The sequence below is a fragment of the Stegastes partitus genome, unplaced genomic scaffold (assembly GCF_000690725.1).
Source record: "Stegastes partitus isolate 25-593 unplaced genomic scaffold, Stegastes_partitus-1.0.2 Scaffold1487, whole genome shotgun sequence".
Taxonomy (NCBI): Eukaryota; Metazoa; Chordata; class Actinopteri; family Pomacentridae; genus Stegastes; species Stegastes partitus.
The window spans coordinates 152,048-170,414 of NW_007579218.1; the positions used below are offsets into that span (position 1 = coordinate 152,048).

Consider the following 18,367-nt stretch of genomic DNA (forward strand, 5'->3'; position numbering starts at 1 on the left):
AGACAGGGAATGTGTCCGCTAACTTGCTGGCGTGATATTGTGGCATGTCCAGCACACACCCAGCATCTTGGTGACCTGTGTTGCATGCGGCAGTGTACATTCTGAATGTATGCTGTAAGCCATTTACACAGCTGGACTTTTAAACTGAAGTGACTCAGTGAGAGGACGCCCCTGGCCGGGGGTCTGCCCCACCCGAGCTGGCTGCACTGGACTCTGCAGTGCTCGCACTGGCTGACAACAAAGTCCATCCTCTCACTTAAGTGGCAATCAATGAAGAGTGTGAGCCGGTAAGATGGCTTTTATGCGAAGGCGGTAGGTGGCTCAGTGCGCTAAGATATGTTCTTTGGCTTAAATGAGCACATTTGAAATCATCCATTTTTCTCATATTTGGCCTTAAAGGACCACCATGTAAGATTTCGTGGCGTCTAGCAGTGAGATTGCAGATTGCGACTAACTCCCACAACCTCCCCCTTGTGCAAAGCACATAGCCGTACATCAACGCAAAGCCATGAAAGACCCTCTCTGGAGCCAGTGTTTGGTTTGTTCACTCCTGTACCAACATGGCAGCTTAAAATGGTGGGCTCCATGGAAGAATACCCACTTACACCAATGTAGAGATGAAGCGCTCATTCTAAGCTCAGGAAAACACAGTTAGTGATCATAAACTAATGAGACCAAACGAAAACCACGTCCCATTTCTGCTAAGCGATCGCCCTAAATCCGACACACTGGTCCTTTAAATAAATATACAAACCAGTGCAAGAAAACAGGCCTCTCAGGAAGCAGTAACCAGGGTACAAAGTCTGACTAATGTACCTTGGCTCAGTAGTTATGGAGTTTTATGGAGTTTTGAGGGACAGTTTTTAAATAAAAGCCACACTCATTTTGCTCTCCGACAACCTAAATAAGAAAACAAAAACCACAACGAGCAAATGTGGAAAGGAAAGAATTTGGAGAGGAAATAGTCAATCCATTTGATAGCCATCACTTCTCCTCTCTCTCTCTCTCTCTCTCTCTCGCTTTATCTCTCTCTCATGTGAAGAGTAATGAAACTGCATATTATCTGCTGTTTTGAATCAAGCTATTTGGGCGAATATTTGATGGTATCACATGAGACTCGGGAACAAACCTAACAATGAACCCCAATGACAGATGCAACACGTGGCAGACAGCATTGACAAACAGCCACTTTATATCCAAATAAGTGATCGGAACACTGAACATGGGAGATTCAAGCTGAGCAGATGCCATTAGTGATTACATGAATCACAAGATTTTAGAAAGGGCAGCGTGACCTCTCGTTCCACAATCTTTTACTATATTGAGTCAAAATTATCTTCTTCGCTGATGCAACCCATCTTGCAAAGATTTGAAAAAAGGTCTGTTTTGAGTAAGATATTTGCAATGGAAATGGGCGAAGTTTATCTCTCGTCTCTGTCAAAAGTCTCCCTTCTTTTTTGTCAGGCTTGCTGCAGCCTTGGCCCTTGACTTTGCGAGGCCCTTGACTTTGCGAGTCTCTGTGGTCAAATCCATCTGTGTCACAGCCTGTCAAAAATAGTCACAATGCAGCAGCTCCCACAGTAATTACACAGTGCAGTGGAGGAACCAGTGTCACCTCCCTCTCTCTTGCCAAGACTCTCCAACAATGATCTTTCCAGGATTGAATGCAAATTTCTAACCCTTTGCAAAAAATAAAAACTACATTAACCTGCAAAAATCTAACCACTACATACGCCTGCTCACTATTTGATTTAGTGTTTTGTCTGCCCTGTGCCAAATCAACATGCTACAGCTACTTATCTGGAGCATAAATGAGGCTGTTGCTGTGACTACATAATTTGTTGAGCAAATTGAATCATAATGGCGTGCTTATCTATCCATGAATCTGACACTGCATGCTAATGTTGTGATTATTTGCGCTTAACAACCTCTGACTGTTGCTGACGGCGATAAAATAATCCAAGACTGTTTGATTTCAATAAACATTCTGATTAGATAAGCACAGCGGTCCTGGGAACAGCATTTACAGAATGACGGGTGTGAAGTGCATCCTGCAAAATTATGACTTGTTTTGTGAGCAACTCAATTTGATTAAAGTCAGCTCTGAGCGTCTATAGGGATGTCTCCAGATTAGAGTGAAGGGAGGACCCAGTGCACTTTGAACCCCGCTCGGCTGTTGACTTACTCATTCTTTAGATAACACATGGCTGACATATTAGCTGCTAGCTGGTCCATCATCCACAGCTTGAGTACCTGAACATTAGCTGGTTGCACAGCTGTTTGACAGAGGAGGCAGGAGGGGGGGGGACAGTGGAATTTGACACTCCTGGTATTAGCTGGATAACTGCGGCGGGTTGTATGTAAACATGGTTATTGTGCTGCTCTCCTGTGTGTGCACGCAGGTGGAACAAAAAATATATATATATATACACATGCAGCCTCACCATAAGATTACAGAATAAGATGCAACCACTTTGCTCTGTCACCTTTGACTCACAGGCTGAAACACTCATGCAGTGAGTTGCATCAGGTGGACGTCACTACTTGGAGTAATTCATTCTCTCTGCTAATGAGAATCTAAAGGTGATCCCCCAACAACAACTACAGACACTTTAAAAATATGTGGAAACACTGTGTCCTTCAAATATGATGTGTTTGAGAATCAAATTAGTGACCTTGTTATGCAGAATACTTTTTTTTTTTTTTTTACAAATAAAATAGCATTGAGAGAAGTGCCTGATTGGATACAGGTGTATAAGAATGGAACTAGTTGCCATAATTGTTGCTATCATTGAAGCAGGTCTAATTGTCTCCAGGGGATTTCTGTGCCTGAAGATTTTTTTTTATTATTTCATTTTTTTGTAAAATACATTTTCAGTGCAAAATATCTTTCAACAGTTTTTGTTCAGAAGGCTTAAAAGAATAAGGAGCGTACCTAAATTCACAAAGCTCATGACCATGTCTGCATCGTTCAAGAAGTTGTTGTCCTGCAGGCTGGCTATCGGGGGCCCCTGGGTGGTGAAGACGGGCTTGTAGGGGTAGGAGTATCTGTCCTCGTCCCCCTCTGTGGACATGGCGTTGTACAAGTCCAACATAAACATCGGGGCAGCGTTGTGCTTTCCGTGGAGGTGGGGTCGTGGCCGGTGCGGCAGCCCCAAGATCGACAGGATCTCCCGCTGCATCTCTCTGCGCTCCTGGCTCTTAAGCCGACGGTGGATAAAACTGGAGTGGAACTCATTGTCCAGAGTAAAGTTCGTAAAAGCGGTATCGGCCAGGACGCAGTAGCTCCAAACCAAGAGCAAAGCCGGAGCACGTCTATCCAAAATCGGTGCCATGCTTGCTCGCCGTGCGTAATTGCGCCCAGTTCTGTTCGCCGAGAGAAGTGGATGTTCAGCAACAGGCAGCCTGTGTTCAGTATCCAAAAAAATCAGTTACCGGCCCTCATGTTGAGGGAAGTGCTCCCAAATGAAACATCAACTTCACTTCAAAGTCCTTTTATTGATTGCTTTTTCTGGACGGATTGTGTGTCGCCCGGACCTCGGTCCTCATGCACAAGCAGTAGTCAAAAGTTACCAACTGTAGCGCAGCGTGCGAACTGCAGAGTGAAGGCTGTGAGCAGACGCGTTTCACCGGGAGAGAAATGAACAAGTTCCGAGGAGGCGCTGTGTGCTGGGAGGAGCAGGAGGGAGGGAGAGAGGGACAGAGGGGGAGAGAGAGGGAGAGAGAGAGTATGTAGTCGTTGTCTAATGGAGACAGATCTAGCTTTGCTTTGTTGCCAGTTGGAGAAAGGCTGGAGGCAACATGCGCAAATACAAAACTGATTAGGAAGAGATCTGTATTATGACGCTTCAGTTTATGATAAAGCACATTTCATCATTGCTTTCCCACAATTCCTAGTGCCTGTGTGGATTCAGTAATGACAGATGTGCAGACAGTGACAATGGGTTGCTCAGTGTCAGTGAGCTTATGGAAAATCAACTTAATATAAAAGAAGAATTATTTCCCTTTAGAAGTAAACACTTCAATGCTCTGGGAGAGGTTACAACATGCAGCCAGTTGCAATGCAGCCACTATTATAGTTGCTGGCTGATCTTGCAGGTGCACTCTCTGAATACCGTGGGCCATGTGGTTGGGAGACTTTAAAGTCAGTTGTCTTTTGATGTCAAAAAGGCAGCATTACTGCCTCACAACTGCCATTTCACGCCGCATTTCTGAAGATATCCAAGCTTTCTATCCCCAGTGCTGGAGCAGGAAGTTTGTGACAAAGGCAGCGGTGCACAGACAGAGCACAGACTGCAAAGGAGGGGTGCAGATGTTTGGCAGCTGCTTCATTCCTCCATCTGCCCCCCTGGCACCAGCACCTCTTAAACACCACACTTTAATGGAACGCTCCTGACCCTCTGGTGCGCTCTGCTCTTGCTGACACAGGCGGAGGGATTTCACATGGCCCAAGAATGACTGCTTTATCTGCACAGAACTCACTGCACCGAGAGTGGAGTTTTAAAGGCTCTGTAGTTGAGATGTTTTCAGGCTACGGCTTGCCAGGTGATATTTATGACAATAAAATTAGACTTCAATGGCACAGCAAGAGAGGCTGCCAGACAGCTTAAGCTATGATTGCAAACAGGGGAAGGGAGGAAAAGAGGCAGAGCATGTCTTGGGGTCTTCTACACTTAGCTCACCTTCCTGTCCATTTAATGTGGTTGTTCTTGTCTTCAAAGGCGTTCCACTCCTCTTTTTCCAGTGACAATCCAACATGGCTTAAAGCATGAAAGCTTGCATAGCCTGCCACTACTCATTCTGTATATCTAATCCTCTATTTGCTTTTAACTGGCCTTTCAGTAGTAGCCTGTAACATATAAACATTTCTATCCGGTGCCTCAGATAGAATCAGCTAATGGCCGCAGGTGTTTACATTACAGCAGTTTCCGACAGGGGACTTGAAAGGGCCTCGGTTATGACTATACATCTTCCTCTCTTTCTCACTTTCTCCCCCCCCTACTCTCTCTCATTGTCTCATTCACTTGCTCTCTTGCCCCTTGCTATGAAGTTGGTGAGGTCACATCCCCCCCGGTGCTCCCTCAACTACCCCCAGCCCTCAGCTCAGATTGTGCCCAGAGAGGGGTTGACAATCCTGGACAGGACAATAGGAACAGACCCCCCTTTGTTTGGGCCTCCATGCCTGGTGACAGTCCCAGTAAACAGCGGGCACAGGCTGAGGCCAGGCTGGGTGAGCTGCACTGAGGGGCCTTTGACAAGGGGAACTAAAGCAGAAAGGCAGAACCAACAGGGTTTGAACCTTCTGTCAACGAAACACACAGAAAACTGCCAAAAGAAAAGTAGCATTTTCTCTCAAGTCCCTAAATTTTAATGCATTTAAGACAAACTAAGATGTTGGGGCCTGTACTGTTACACACACTGAAATAAATGAGTAAAATAAAACATAATGCCTACCTTGCTATTGAAAAGAGTGGCCACACCTCTGCCAGTGGAACAGCAACTTTCATGACTACACAAAGGTTATACTCTTACTGGTTATAATGGAGCTCACAAGAGCTTTACATATGAGATTTATGGTCAGCTACTTCTACTTGTTTGGTTAGTTTTTATTTCATCGAGCTCGAACTCAGCGTTTAGCCTGAAGCATTTTCACTGCAAACACATGCACTCTTCCCACTCTGATCTCAGACAATCTGAGCAAACACACACCTCTCCACTTTACTCCAACAGGTTGGAGCATGATACCAAGCGCCAAAGAAGACCACACAGCAGTGCAGTGAAACTTGCCTGGAAACACCTTCTCACCCACATAACATCTCTACATGATATCGTTCTCTCTTTTTCCTTTGTTTTATCTGCGGTAGGAGTTGGTGCTCTTTCCGTCTGCTTGGTTAACTCTATTTAGGAGCTCAAAGCCTGCGGTCAGAGGTCAGATTAATATTTATTTCATGTGTTGCCTCAGAGAGCAGCAGGCAGCAGTCCTTTGAAGACCTGTGGATGTAGGGAGGCGGATGAGGTTTGGTGGAGGGACCCACAGACGATACGGTAAAACTTTTTTCTTTTTTTTCCGGGGTAAACTGAGCCTCAAATGAAGCAGTGTGGGGTCGGGGTACAAGGACATGAAGAGGGTGAAAGCACATTTTTTCCCTTCCCTCTCCACCCTCCCCATCTGCCTGTCCTGTCCTCCCTATTCTACGTTTTTGGCGTAACCCCACTGTGTGCACTGCACAAACCAACGGCCTGTTAAAACAGCCTAACCAGGTGGAGCTGAGCTATTGCAAATGTTCCCCTTCTGGTGTCTCACACTTCCAGGGGCCTCATGAACATATGAGACACAGCTGTGAGACAGGCAGAAGAAAAGAGAGGGGGTGGGTATATGAAAAAAAAGTTTCGAAGTTCACTTTGAATAGCCTGTTTAGGTTTGAGGTTTGATGTCATTTTCAAAAATCTGGATCCAATATGGATTTTTTTTAATATTCCTAAAATGCTACACATCACTTCACTTTAAAGGATCAGTTTTCAGATAACTCAGCTGGGGCTCATGTTTTGCCAGATATATTAGTGATTTAGATAAATTTACAAATGGAAAAAAGTGGAGGAGATAAAATATTCATTAAGACTTTTATTAGACTTGAGCAACAACAAATATGCTATCAAAGAAAGAAAAAGCAAATAGGAACTGGCAATGGCAACCAAACCCTAATGCCATTCTTTATAGGAAAGTAAAAACGCCACATTTTCTGCTAAGAAATACAAGATTTTCCTATTTGAAATGCTGCACCTTGCAGGTCTCTTTGCTATCACTCACTACCTACTTTGGTCTGTATTTGGTATGTCCTGTCACCCCCATGTTTGTCTGCAACTGGATACGGCACTTGGGAACACCAGAGTAGCTCGGAATTGATTTATGGTTCACAGCAGTCCAGCCAGACCCATCAGTTATACTTGGTGTCACTGACAGTCAGAGATACCGTTTTAGTTAAGCTTTCCATAATGCCCAGCTTAGTAGCGCTTATCCATTGCAGGATGTTATCACTCAGGCACTCTGTCACTTGTGTCATCAGCGCCAAGACCGTTGCTTGACGCTGAGCCGGTCTCCTCGCACGGTCGCATGCTTATCGGCATCCATTACGGAGGTGTGTGGGCCTGATAAAGGTCTACCTAGTTTCATGCAACTCCAGGCAGAGGTCCCATTAAGATTCCTGTCTGTGCAGTTAGAGGCCTTGGCCCTTTGACTCTTGCTCTCATCACTCTGCGAGGCTATGCTGGTCTGTCAATCAGACGGGGACCCTGGGTGATCAGTCAGGTCCTCTTTAGGAGATGCTGGTCTGAGGAGCCATTAGAGAGTAGGCGGCATAGCCAGACTGGCCACGGCCAAAAGCTGATGAGAAACAGAGGAGCAAGGAGGGCCTGAGGTAGAAAGTGGGGGCGGGGGGCAGAGGAGCAGGAGGTGGATGTGCTGAACTATGTGGATTGTGAAGGGAGGGCAGCTCTGTTTTCTATTTGTGAGGATTAGGTTGACAGATCTGTATTTAGTTTCTTTGGGCCTCGAGCTGCAGCTAATCCCCCTCACCTGCAGCGGGTGCCCCCCTCTCCTTTCTTTCTTTCCTCTGACCCTGCAGCCCCCGACTTCCCCTATGTTCCCCCCTCCTGCCCAGCACAAACACTCATCCCGAGACAAGCACATGACTCGTTGCACTCTGTCTCCTCAGGTTAGGGCCTCACACTCGACACAAATCTCTCTTGGGCCAGAGGAACAGCGGGGGTCTCAGGCTTTCTGGAACAGAAGAAAAAGGACCCCGACAGCCTGTGGTCTTCCACATATTAGGATTTTTTCAGCTTGGGTGAGGGGTTGTTCCTCATCACTAAGAGATAGCAATTACTCAGAAATTAAGAGCCATTACTACGGAAGCAGCTTGTCAAAGCCACTCAGGGGAAAGGGGGACCTTTGGTAAAGCTACACATTAGGAAATATTCAGGGTCAGGTCAGGGGCACAGACCTCTTCTCTTTAGATCCTGGCTCCCACACACTCTGACCAGGCCTTCACACTGTGAAAGAAAGACCACAGTGCCTCTGCAAACACACACAGCATGCCTGCCAGCAATTCAAAAAGGTGGGGACTCTGGATGACCTAATAGTTACAGAATCTAAGCACATTTCTCTGTTTTAACAATATAGCAACAACATGACGCAACAAAGAGACAGAAACAGGCTTTGAAAGGTTGGTGAACAAGCACTGTGTGCAAGTTCCTCACAGTGTCATACTTATTTAATCTCATTGTAATGTTTGGAGCTTAAAACTGCTGCAATTAGTCAATTACTGTCTGATACACTAAACTGAACTGCTCACAAAAGAATGAGCAACATTTAAAGCAACTCACAAAGCCCTAAAACACATGTTGGCCAGCATGGCCACAACCATCATCAAATTTATTTTTAAAAATCACTTCCACATGGCGAACAGAAACAATATATATTTGCTTTCTCGCTGACTCTAACCACAGCTAATTAAACCCCCACCCACTCTACAGAAACCACACACACACACATGCAGAAACACACACATACAGTAGACACACCTTTGGACAAGTAGCAGCAAGCTCAGATCGAGGGTCTCATTACTGAGCCCCGCTAAGAGAGCTAATGGGGATTTTTTTCTAAACACTACCAGCAATGGCCTCCTAACTCACACCAATGAGGTGCTAACTGGCCCACACGCATTCCTGGATCTTATTAATGGACGTGGCTTGCAAATGTGCCCTGACCTTTGGCTTGAAGAATAAGACTGGCAGCTTCTTGCAGTCACTTTCAGGCTGATGTATGTCAATTATAGAGTAAATAATCAAAAAGGTATTTTATATGATGTAAACATCTGTGCAATATATTATATACTTCTTTGTGTTCCATCACAGTGCATCACAGTTTAGATGGTTACTGACTAGATATCATCATCCGTGGTCTATACATAGTGGGGCTAACAAGTATAAATAAAATTGAATTGAAAATTAATGGAAATATTAACAAAATTTGTTCAATAAAGACCTCAGCAAAAATTCTATCAACATTTTTGCCTTTTTTTGGACGTAAAACAACAATTTTCCCACTAAAACTGTGACTCATATCACAATCTTAATATCTGTCAAAATAATTGCAGTATCCCTTTTTTTTGTGCCTATCATTCAGAAGGGCTCAGACCACTCCTACACAATAGCAGTCATTAAAAAAAAATGTAGAAAAGCACAATTAAAAAGTTGAAATGTGTGTGCAGCCATCTGTAATGCAAGAACTCTGCAGTAACTAAAGTGTATTTTGCTATGAAATACTCATAGCGAAGTAGAATTAACAGAAAAGAAGTAACAGGAAATATAAATACTGAAAGAAAAGTGCAATACAAGTAAATGTAATTTACTACTGGGATTAGTAAAGACTGTCATGCTCATTTTTTTTCCCAAACCCACATTGCAACGTCAAGTCCAATCTCGCAAAAACACGCGAGATTTCCACTCGATTCTTACGCGGGAACATCAATAAATACACTAATAGATGATTAAAAATAGATTTACCTGATGGGATCCCTAACAGCACAACTGCTTTGCGAAGTTGACAAACTCCGTACTGAGTTGTTGAACAATGTCGAAGTCATGACGGACTGTCAGCGCGCCGAAGATGAAATTAGTCAGTAAGTTCACAGTCACCTGCCAACGTCATGCTATGCTAGGTTAGCTCGTCGCCATTCCTCTACTCGGCCCAGTGTAACGGCTTTAACTGCGGTCCCGCATCTGTCTAGCAGCAAAAGCTTTATTCATTTAACTTGTCCGGTTGTAATGAGTAACTCCACACAGAGGAGTTTAGCTAGACTTTACTCTTAATCGTGGTTTCCAGTTCGCTAGTCGATAGAGATAATGCAAGAAAGCAGCACTGCTTTCTTGCATTATTTCTATCAACTAGCTAGCTAGCAGTGTGAGCTAGGTGTGTTAGCTAACTGGCAAAGCTACCTTGTTGTATTTGGCCTCCCAATGCAGTCAATTAACGCTAGTGACCGCTGTCTACATGTGTAGAGGTGGTTGTTCTTGGAACAATACATTACATTCATAAAGAAATTCATTTGTGTGCATTTTTTTTTTATTTGAAACCAGCTAACCTTATTGACAAAACTTGTTTTTACATAAATGATCAGCAATGATAGTTTGACTTTTAGCATGTACATTTTAATTATTAATCATAAATATAAATACATAAATACCTATATTTTATACTTTATATATATTTATCTTTCCTTTCATGGTTTTTTTTTTTTTAACTTGTGTATTGCTGCCACAGAGGATGCTATAACAATATTTTGCTGCTGTAACACTGTCTTTTTAACATTGCTTCCACAGTGACAGTAAAGAACTGTTCTAATTATTCTATCCTATAAACATTTGTCAAATTAACAAATATGTTGGCGAGGTAATGATAAAGAGAGACAGAATTCATGTTATATTCAGTGAATCCAGAGTACTCCACAGCTGTTTTTCTACAAGCAAGACCAAAATAATATGCCACTCTTGAGACAGCGCTAGTTGCCAAAGACTTCACAAACAGAACACCACAATATATACAATACGTTGTTTTGGAATAGCTTTCCATTTCAAATTTGTGGATGCACTTGACCTTTGGAGGCTGTTATGGAAACAAATAAACAGCACTCCTTTCTTGCAGTTGCAATATTAGTATTTTTGGATAAATGTAATTTAGCACCTTCATTTTGAAGGTATTAGTCAGAAACAAACATTCTTGTTTGGTTGCTACGTCCATAAATAGTTTCTGTAATTTTCCAGAAATTGAACCAATTTATGTCTAACTGAATGGAAAAGGAGTCTCTGTCCTGGGTTTTTGCCAGCCCGCTTTTAAAAGTATAATTGATAGTGACAACAAAAATAATTGTCTGTTGTTTTATGGTAATTTTTGCTGTCTTTGATCCACTGTCGTTATGAATGTGTCTTTACTTTCAGCAGGGAGATTTTGACCCGCATTGAAAGCGTTATTGTAGGAATAGTGACCAGTCTGTCCAGAGATGAAGCCCCTGTCCTGGCACTGCCCAAGAGATTCAGCTGGGCCAACGTCAGGTAAGTTGACTTAAACAAGCCGTAACGTGAAAAGTTTTCCTCTTCACCCTGAACACTGCAGTCATTTTACACACACTGTGTGGGATCCATGTAAGCCTCTTGACCTTTCAAAGGTAAACACAAGCAGTCATGTTGTGTAAAGAAATAAACATTTATCTACACCGTTTTTTGTGGGCGGTCAGGCCACACAAGATGATTAGATTGCTGTTTAATTTCCTTAAGGAGGAAATACACACTTCAGCTCTGTCTGAATTCATGCAAGACACATTTTATGCAGGCTGCAAGAGCAACCAGGCGGCAGGAAAAAAATCTAAACGTTTAACTTTGGTTCAGAGAGACTGAAGCTGAAATAACTTCCTGCTGCTTAAAAGATGAAAGAGTGATAAGGAATTGTAAAGCGCTGTGCCTACATACACAAACACAAATTTGTTAAGGGCTTTAATGTGACTAGGATGTGGAGGCCTTATGCTCAGAGCTAAAAGGACTGCCTGGTCTTGTTTTTATCAAACCTTGCAACACCTTTTAAGCACAGCATGATTTGGCTCAGCCCTTTCAAATGCGAGAATCAAATAGATTGAGCGCCAAAGATGAATCAGGAAGGTGATGTATGGAGGAGCCTTCTCACAGGCAGCCCTCAGGGTCTGGGGAATTTGAGATAACTCGCAGATGGGAGCTGATTTTCAAAGGTTTAAAAGTAAATGTGGAACACAGACAATTTGTAGATTTATTTAGTTGCCTCTTTTTTTTGCATTGTTTTCCACATATGTTTTTTCGTTTCTTCCCACTTAAGCTTTGACAGTGCCATTGGGCTTCAAATGAGCTCAGGATGCTCTGTCACCACCATTAGGAGCGACTGCCCTTCATCTGCCACTAGATTTGGTGAGAAGTTACACATATCTCTGTTTTTATATTTTCTCATCTGGCCCCATTTGCGACTTGTCTGTCCTTGACACGTGACGTTCTTTTTAGTTAAACAAAAACTCCACAGTTGTTTGGCACTTCATGTGGCTTTCATTTCTATTTATCAAGAACATATGCATAAACTGCACATTGACAATGAAAGTTGGATTTAGTTTTAGGTGACAAATTTGCAGTGACAGAACATGTTGAAACAGGGTGTAAAGGGTTTGTTTACTACATGTTTACAGAATATTTTATATTTTCCTCCTCCAGTTTAAAAAAAAAAAAAGAGAGAGAGAGAGCGATATAGCACTCGTGTCAGTGAGTATAGTGTTTGATATTTATTAATAATAAATATATTTTTGTCTTTGTTTCTCTGTTTAAAGCACAAATTCTTAAGATTCTCTCAGTCATCTACAGACTTGTGCAGAGCAACTCATTTGCTACCAAAAGGTTATTTGTCAATAATGCGCATTTCACTATAGCAAAGTCAAATTCACCTTCTTTACATACCAATTCATTTCAGTAACACAACTTGATGTCGCTCAGATGTTGCTGAATTTCTATTTCCACAGAGACATCTATTACAACAACACACAGCTGTTTGGTTCGCAGAAAACTGTTGACACTATAGTAGATGACATCTCCTGCATGCTGAAAGTTCCTCGTAGATCTCTGCATGTGGTAAGTGTGCACGTCTCTTTTAATGTGAGAGAGTGTTTGCATGGTTATGTGATTTGTATTGCAGAAAACAAAAACCTCACATACTTATAGGCTGTAGCAAAATACAGTTCTTTTGGAGTAGTTTAGTTCTGACAGATGAAATCTGTCAGTTTAGTCTGGTATTAAATTTGTGCTCTGCTTCATATCTCAGGAAACACCTGTAGGGGAAAAATATGGTTCTTCTGATCAAACAGAAGTAGAATTACAGTTGAATTCAAAGAGCCAGTCTTGGAAATATGTGTGAATACGTGTGTGTGTGTTAATATAAATTGTGTGGGTGTGCCATTTTTGTGTCACTAGTTGGCTACATCCAAGGGATTAATCTCAGGCGATCTGTGTTACATGGAGGAGGACGGCACAAGGATCGACTGCCACTCCAGCTCTGCTGTAAGCCCCACCAACAACCTAACCCAACTACCCTATCTACTGAAGAAGTGTTCACGTCACTACACTGAGACACATTACATCATGTATAGCTGGATTTATGATGTTTAAGTTAAATGGTTACAGCTCTCAAAAAATGATTCAAAAACTATAAGTCTTATTAACGGCAGACAGTTGAATCCTTTTTATTTCTAGTCAAATGTCAGAGTTGATGTATTGCACCAGTGGGCTGTATAATATATATGGAATGTGACATCGTCTGCCAGTCCACCCTTAATAATGATGAGAAAATTATCCATAAAAGTTGTACAGCCATGGTGTCCCTCTTCCTGGATGGACAGACTTGAAATAGATGTCATTTGCACAGAATTTACAGTTGTGGAGATGTGAAGGAGATGTGGTCAGCATGCTTTGTCCTGCTGTACGAGTTTCCATTGCCTGTGGAAAACAACAGATTGAAAACAACATGAAGCAGGTGGAAGAAAAGCTCAGCAAACTGCTGCTTTTCATTAACGTACGTTTAGCAAAGCCAGTTCCGCTTCAAACCTTCTGTTCACCAGGATCAGGCTTTCTATCACAGTGAACAAAAGAATGTAAACAAGGGCATTGCATGGAATAATCCTATTCAGTAATTATACAAGGTGGACCTTCCCGTTGTTTCTTTTTATCACAAAGTGAAAGTAGATGCAGCTATTGTGGGGACAATACAATCCTGTGCTAATAATGGGTGAAATCTGACACTGAATTCCAAATCACAACCGTAACTGCTCGTATCACCCTCTTATTAAATCCAGTTCTTGATCTAATGGTATCGTGAGGAGTCGCCATTGTAAACTGCATAACTATAACAACAAAGAGCTTGGATAGCTCTGCTTTTTCTAAAGCCTTTTTTTATTTTTTATTTTTTTGTATAAAGCAATTCTGTAGCTGCAAGCCTTTTTTTTTATACTTCATTGCCACCTTTAACAGTAAATTACTGGCACCCACTTACTAGTTTGTGTTCTGCAGTTGACAGAAATGTGTGACACATAACTAGTGTGTACTTGAACATGTGATGCAGACATTGCTGTATAGCGCTGCATGACGTGTCAAACACTCCACAGGGAACCTTACTGTCAACCACACCAACTGAAGTATGAGTACGCTACCACTTGCTCATCAAATTCTTATAACCTTGTTTTGTTTTCAGGCTGTTTCAGTTTCATCAAATATCGTTGGAATTAGAAGTATCCTTTGTAATGTGTTTGCAAATTCCCACATGCTTTTCCTTTTTGCCCCCGTTTGGGTCCATCAGTATTGTGCACTGCATATGCTGTATGTCATTCTGTGTGCACCTGTTTTCGTTGACCGTGTTCAGATATCGCATCATCTGCAAAATTTATCCTGATAGTTGAGAAGGATGCAACATTCCAGAGACTGCTGGATGACGACTTCTGCACAAAGCTCTCTCCTTGCATCATAATCACAGTGAGTTCCTTTGTATTCCACTACTTGTAAATGCGTCTCGAATCGTCATTGTCTGACTGTCGTCTCCTCCCAGAAAGAGCAGTATTCTGTTTACTTAGGAGGTGTGTTTGTGTGAATCAGGGCAAAGGTGTGCCAGATGTGAACAGCAGGTTAATGGTGAGAAAACTTTGGGACGTGCTGCACATCCCCATCTTCGCCCTCGTGGATGCTGACCCTCATGGTACGACAAGTCATCTCTCAGAGTGCAAACCAGTTTAGTTCTCACACATAGTTTGCATATTTCAACGCATTTAACAACACTTGACTCTCTTTTCATCTCCACACACACACACACACACACACACACACACACACACAGCTGCGTTGCATGCCCCACTAAGCCAGAAAACATTAGCACCTGTCCAGTACGTCATGGTGCCTAGTCTGGCTATTATTCCCATTGGCGTGATCTTGTCCAGGCGGGATGGCTCTGTTTCCGTCAGTCTCCATACCTCTAACCATTTTCCCATCGCATGGCGAGACACATATGTAATGCTTTACTTTGTTCTAAGCTCCGTTACACATCTCAGAGGATAATTGCTCTGGTATGCCGGTGATTGCAGCGCTTCTCTGTCTCTCCCTCTGATTTTCCTAGGCATTGAGATCATGTGCATCTACAAGTACGGATCAGTGGTGAGTCCTGCCATGCCAGTTATTCCTGTACGCTACATTATCCAATGTGGCCTGTTTAGTGTCTCTCTGTTAGCAATATGTAATTATGCCCCTCTTTGAGGAAAAAAAAAAATGGACCAATCACACATCTCAGCATATTTAAACTGACATGTATGGGGTGAAAATGTTGAGTGATCATGTGGCAACATGTCTCTTGATTTCTGCGGTGTTTGTTTAATCATCCTCATGTTCATTGTGAACATGTGTTGGGCATAACCACATTGTGAAGGTACAGTGCTGATTGTGTGTTTGTTTGAGACTCTGTGTATAAGCATGTTGTGTGTCAGTGGGACTGGGCGTGTGTGTGTGTGTGGGTTTTTCCACAGGCAATGTCGTTTGAGGCCCACAGTCTGACCGTCCCCAGCGTTATGTGGCTAGGCCTCCTCCCCTCTGACCTCCAGAGGTTTGGACTCCGCATTCGCTACTTCCTACTTCCTCCTCCTGCCTCTAATTGGGATTATATTCTGGGGACATTTAGATTGTTTGTTTTGGTTTCTGTTGCTGTTGCCTTCAGTTTTTTTTTCCTTTCAGAAACTGCATCTGAGAACATATTGAGTTTTAAGTATACATCCCCTTAAACAAATTTAGGCCATAAGGGATTTTTTTTTTTTTTACATACATTTAATTGTAGTCTATAAAGTTTTTTCTTTATGTTAACCCCTAAACATACACATAATTCCTTAGTGTGTCTGTTAAAAAATGGGAGGAAGTCTTGTGCAGGGACGACATCCATCAACAGGCGTGTCTGAAGAAATTCATGTGGTCATACTTAGTAATATCAGAATTGTATTTTTTAAGGTTACGAGTTCCTGAGGAGGCCTTGATCCCGCTCTCCAAGAGAGACGAAAGCAAACTCAACAGCCTCCTCAAAAGGCCGTACTTAACCAGCCAACCAGACTGGCAGAAAGAGGTGAGAGTAAGCAAAGAGGGAGGTAAAAACAAGAAAGATTAGAGAGGAGGATGGAAGTGGCACCGGAATTTGTCAGTTTGGGCAAATGTGATGAAGGAAAGCATCTAAAACATATGATTTCAAGTCTTGGACTGTTCCAGGAATTAAAAGTTTTAATTTGACCAAATTCTGTCCTGTGAGATCCAATATTTAAATTTTTTCTTCTTCTCTCTTTTAGCTGTTTGGTATTCTTTTTGCAAAGCTGCCAGTCAGTACCTAACATTTTAAGTACGCCAACCGTATAAAACTTCCCAAAAAATAACCGCAAAACTAAAACAATAATGGCAGTTAAATAATACCAGCACCAAGTCTAAACCTCCACTGCTCACTCCCCGCGAATGAAGCAGTCAGGAGAATGAGGAATCCGTTGTGTAAGAGAAGCAAGTTGAAGGAGTCCAACACACTCAGTTAAACCACCAGCTCAGTGCAGTTATTTCAACAGAAAATGACCGCAACTCAGACCATCCAACAAAATGAGACGGAACAAAACAAAACACAACCAAGCATCTGTTTTTGTGCTGCAGTGACACATAGGGTGAATTTATAAATATTGACAAGCAAAGCAATCCTCAGTGAGCTGATCAGTTGGTTTATAACTCACTGTGACAGGGCTCAGCTGATTTCAAGTTGCAAAAGGAGAGAGAGGATGGTGGAGGAGTAATCTGGCTCTGGACAAACACAACGCCTCCACTTTGACCTCAACTAGCTTCTCAGCAGCTCTACACACAACCATTTATTTAGTAACACAATTATTGAGATAACAAAAGCCTCATTACTCTGCCTTTTTCAGACTGTCTGCCTCGACACACTTGTGTATCCCCGTGATGTAAACTATTTGAGAGGCTGGGTTCACATAGTGCAGGGACTGGACTGGCTTGAAATTAACATGTGGTTTGTAGAATATGGATGAACTTTTCGATTGGTTTGGCAAAGTACCTTAAAATGAAGTGGGTGATTTTCATAGTATGAATTCGTTCCACTAAACTACTAAAAACGCTTGTGATTTTGAAAGTAGTTTCAATTATGGTGAATATAATGTATCAATTAAAAGAAAACACAGTGAACTTTGTCACCTTCACACCCCCAGCCTGCCACACTGAGCTCCTATGAGCCTACTTAGGAAAATATTGGCCTGCGGAACCCCATTAATGTTTCAAAGAGAAAAGAAAAAGGTGTTCTTCCTCAGAGGTTTACAGTTATAACATTTTGCTCATGTGACACATGGTAGAGGAATGTGTATGAGAGGACTCCAAGCTCACTGGTACTGAGGATACAGAGAGCCATTCTGTTGCAGAGTGGCTGTTAAAACACCTAATGATTTATGCTTGTTTGCACGGCTTCCTCTTGCATACTCATCAAAATTGTGTTTGCTCTCGTTGTAGATGGAACTGATGCAGCAGAGTAAGGTCAAGGCTGAAATACAGTCGCTGGCAGCCATAGCTCCAGACTTCCTCACCAGCATCTACCTGCCCAACAAGCTGCGCTATGGAGGCTGGGTGTGAGCACGATGCTGCCACTTAGTGGAGTCACATGTGAACTTCTGAAGTTAGTTTCAAAACGAAAGAAAGGTCTAAGGTGCAGCTGGTACACCTGACTTTATTAGACTGAAATATGAATTTGAGTTTGTATGGTTTGTAATGTTTTCATATTTATTTATTAATATTATTTATTTACAATTGTGTGCAATCGTTTTGTAACTGTTTCAGGAATATATTAAAACCCTGTGATCCCACTAACAAGTCAGAGCATGTGTTTCGTCTCATACCCTTCTTGGCAGTGCTGGTGTTCTCAAGATGTTTGGCTCTGTGGTATGTCAGTTACTTCAATTTCATTGTTCTACAATTTTTACAATTGTGCCATGCAGACTTTACAGCTGCTTACATTTATGCTTTCTGATGCAAAAATCACAGGTGTGCTCATGACAATTGACTAGTTTGGAATTGTAGTATCTGTAAAGGAGTTTTTTTCGTGAATGCACAGCAAATTAGGGGTCAAGCTGCTGGTTCTTAGTATAATGGGTTCACCAGCAGCTGCAGAAAATGTGCATTACATTGGAAAATGGGTACTGTTGTGTGCTACAACGGGGAGGAAAAGTTTTAGCTATTTCCATCAATGATCATCACT

General features: G+C 42.3%; 2 protein-coding genes across 2 annotated transcripts in view; one reads left to right on the top strand and one right to left on the bottom strand.

Moving 5' to 3' along the window:
• Positions 1-3,546, bottom strand: part of bmp7b (bone morphogenetic protein 7b) — a 24,165-nt gene extending 20,619 nt beyond the window's left edge. The window contains exon 1 of the mRNA XM_008300009.1: positions 2,936-3,546. Coding sequence (XP_008298231.1) covers positions 2,936-3,335 — 400 coding nt within the window. The 5' untranslated portion in view covers positions 3,336-3,546. The remainder of the gene's footprint in view (positions 1-2,935) is intronic.
• Positions 3,547-9,567: 6,021 nt separating this feature from the next.
• LOC103370838 (meiotic recombination protein SPO11-like) lies at positions 9,568-17,745 on the top strand. The gene is made up of 13 exons (XM_008300010.1): positions 9,568-9,680; positions 10,996-11,109; positions 11,900-11,988; positions 12,396-12,462; positions 12,585-12,693; positions 13,033-13,119; positions 14,306-14,342; positions 14,474-14,583; positions 14,704-14,803; positions 15,218-15,255; positions 15,621-15,697; positions 16,093-16,204; positions 17,626-17,745. The coding sequence occupies exons 1-13, from the start codon at positions 9,568-9,570 to the stop codon at positions 17,743-17,745; spliced, it is 1,173 nt and encodes a 390-aa protein (XP_008298232.1).
• The last annotated feature ends 622 nt before the right edge of the window (positions 17,746-18,367 follow it).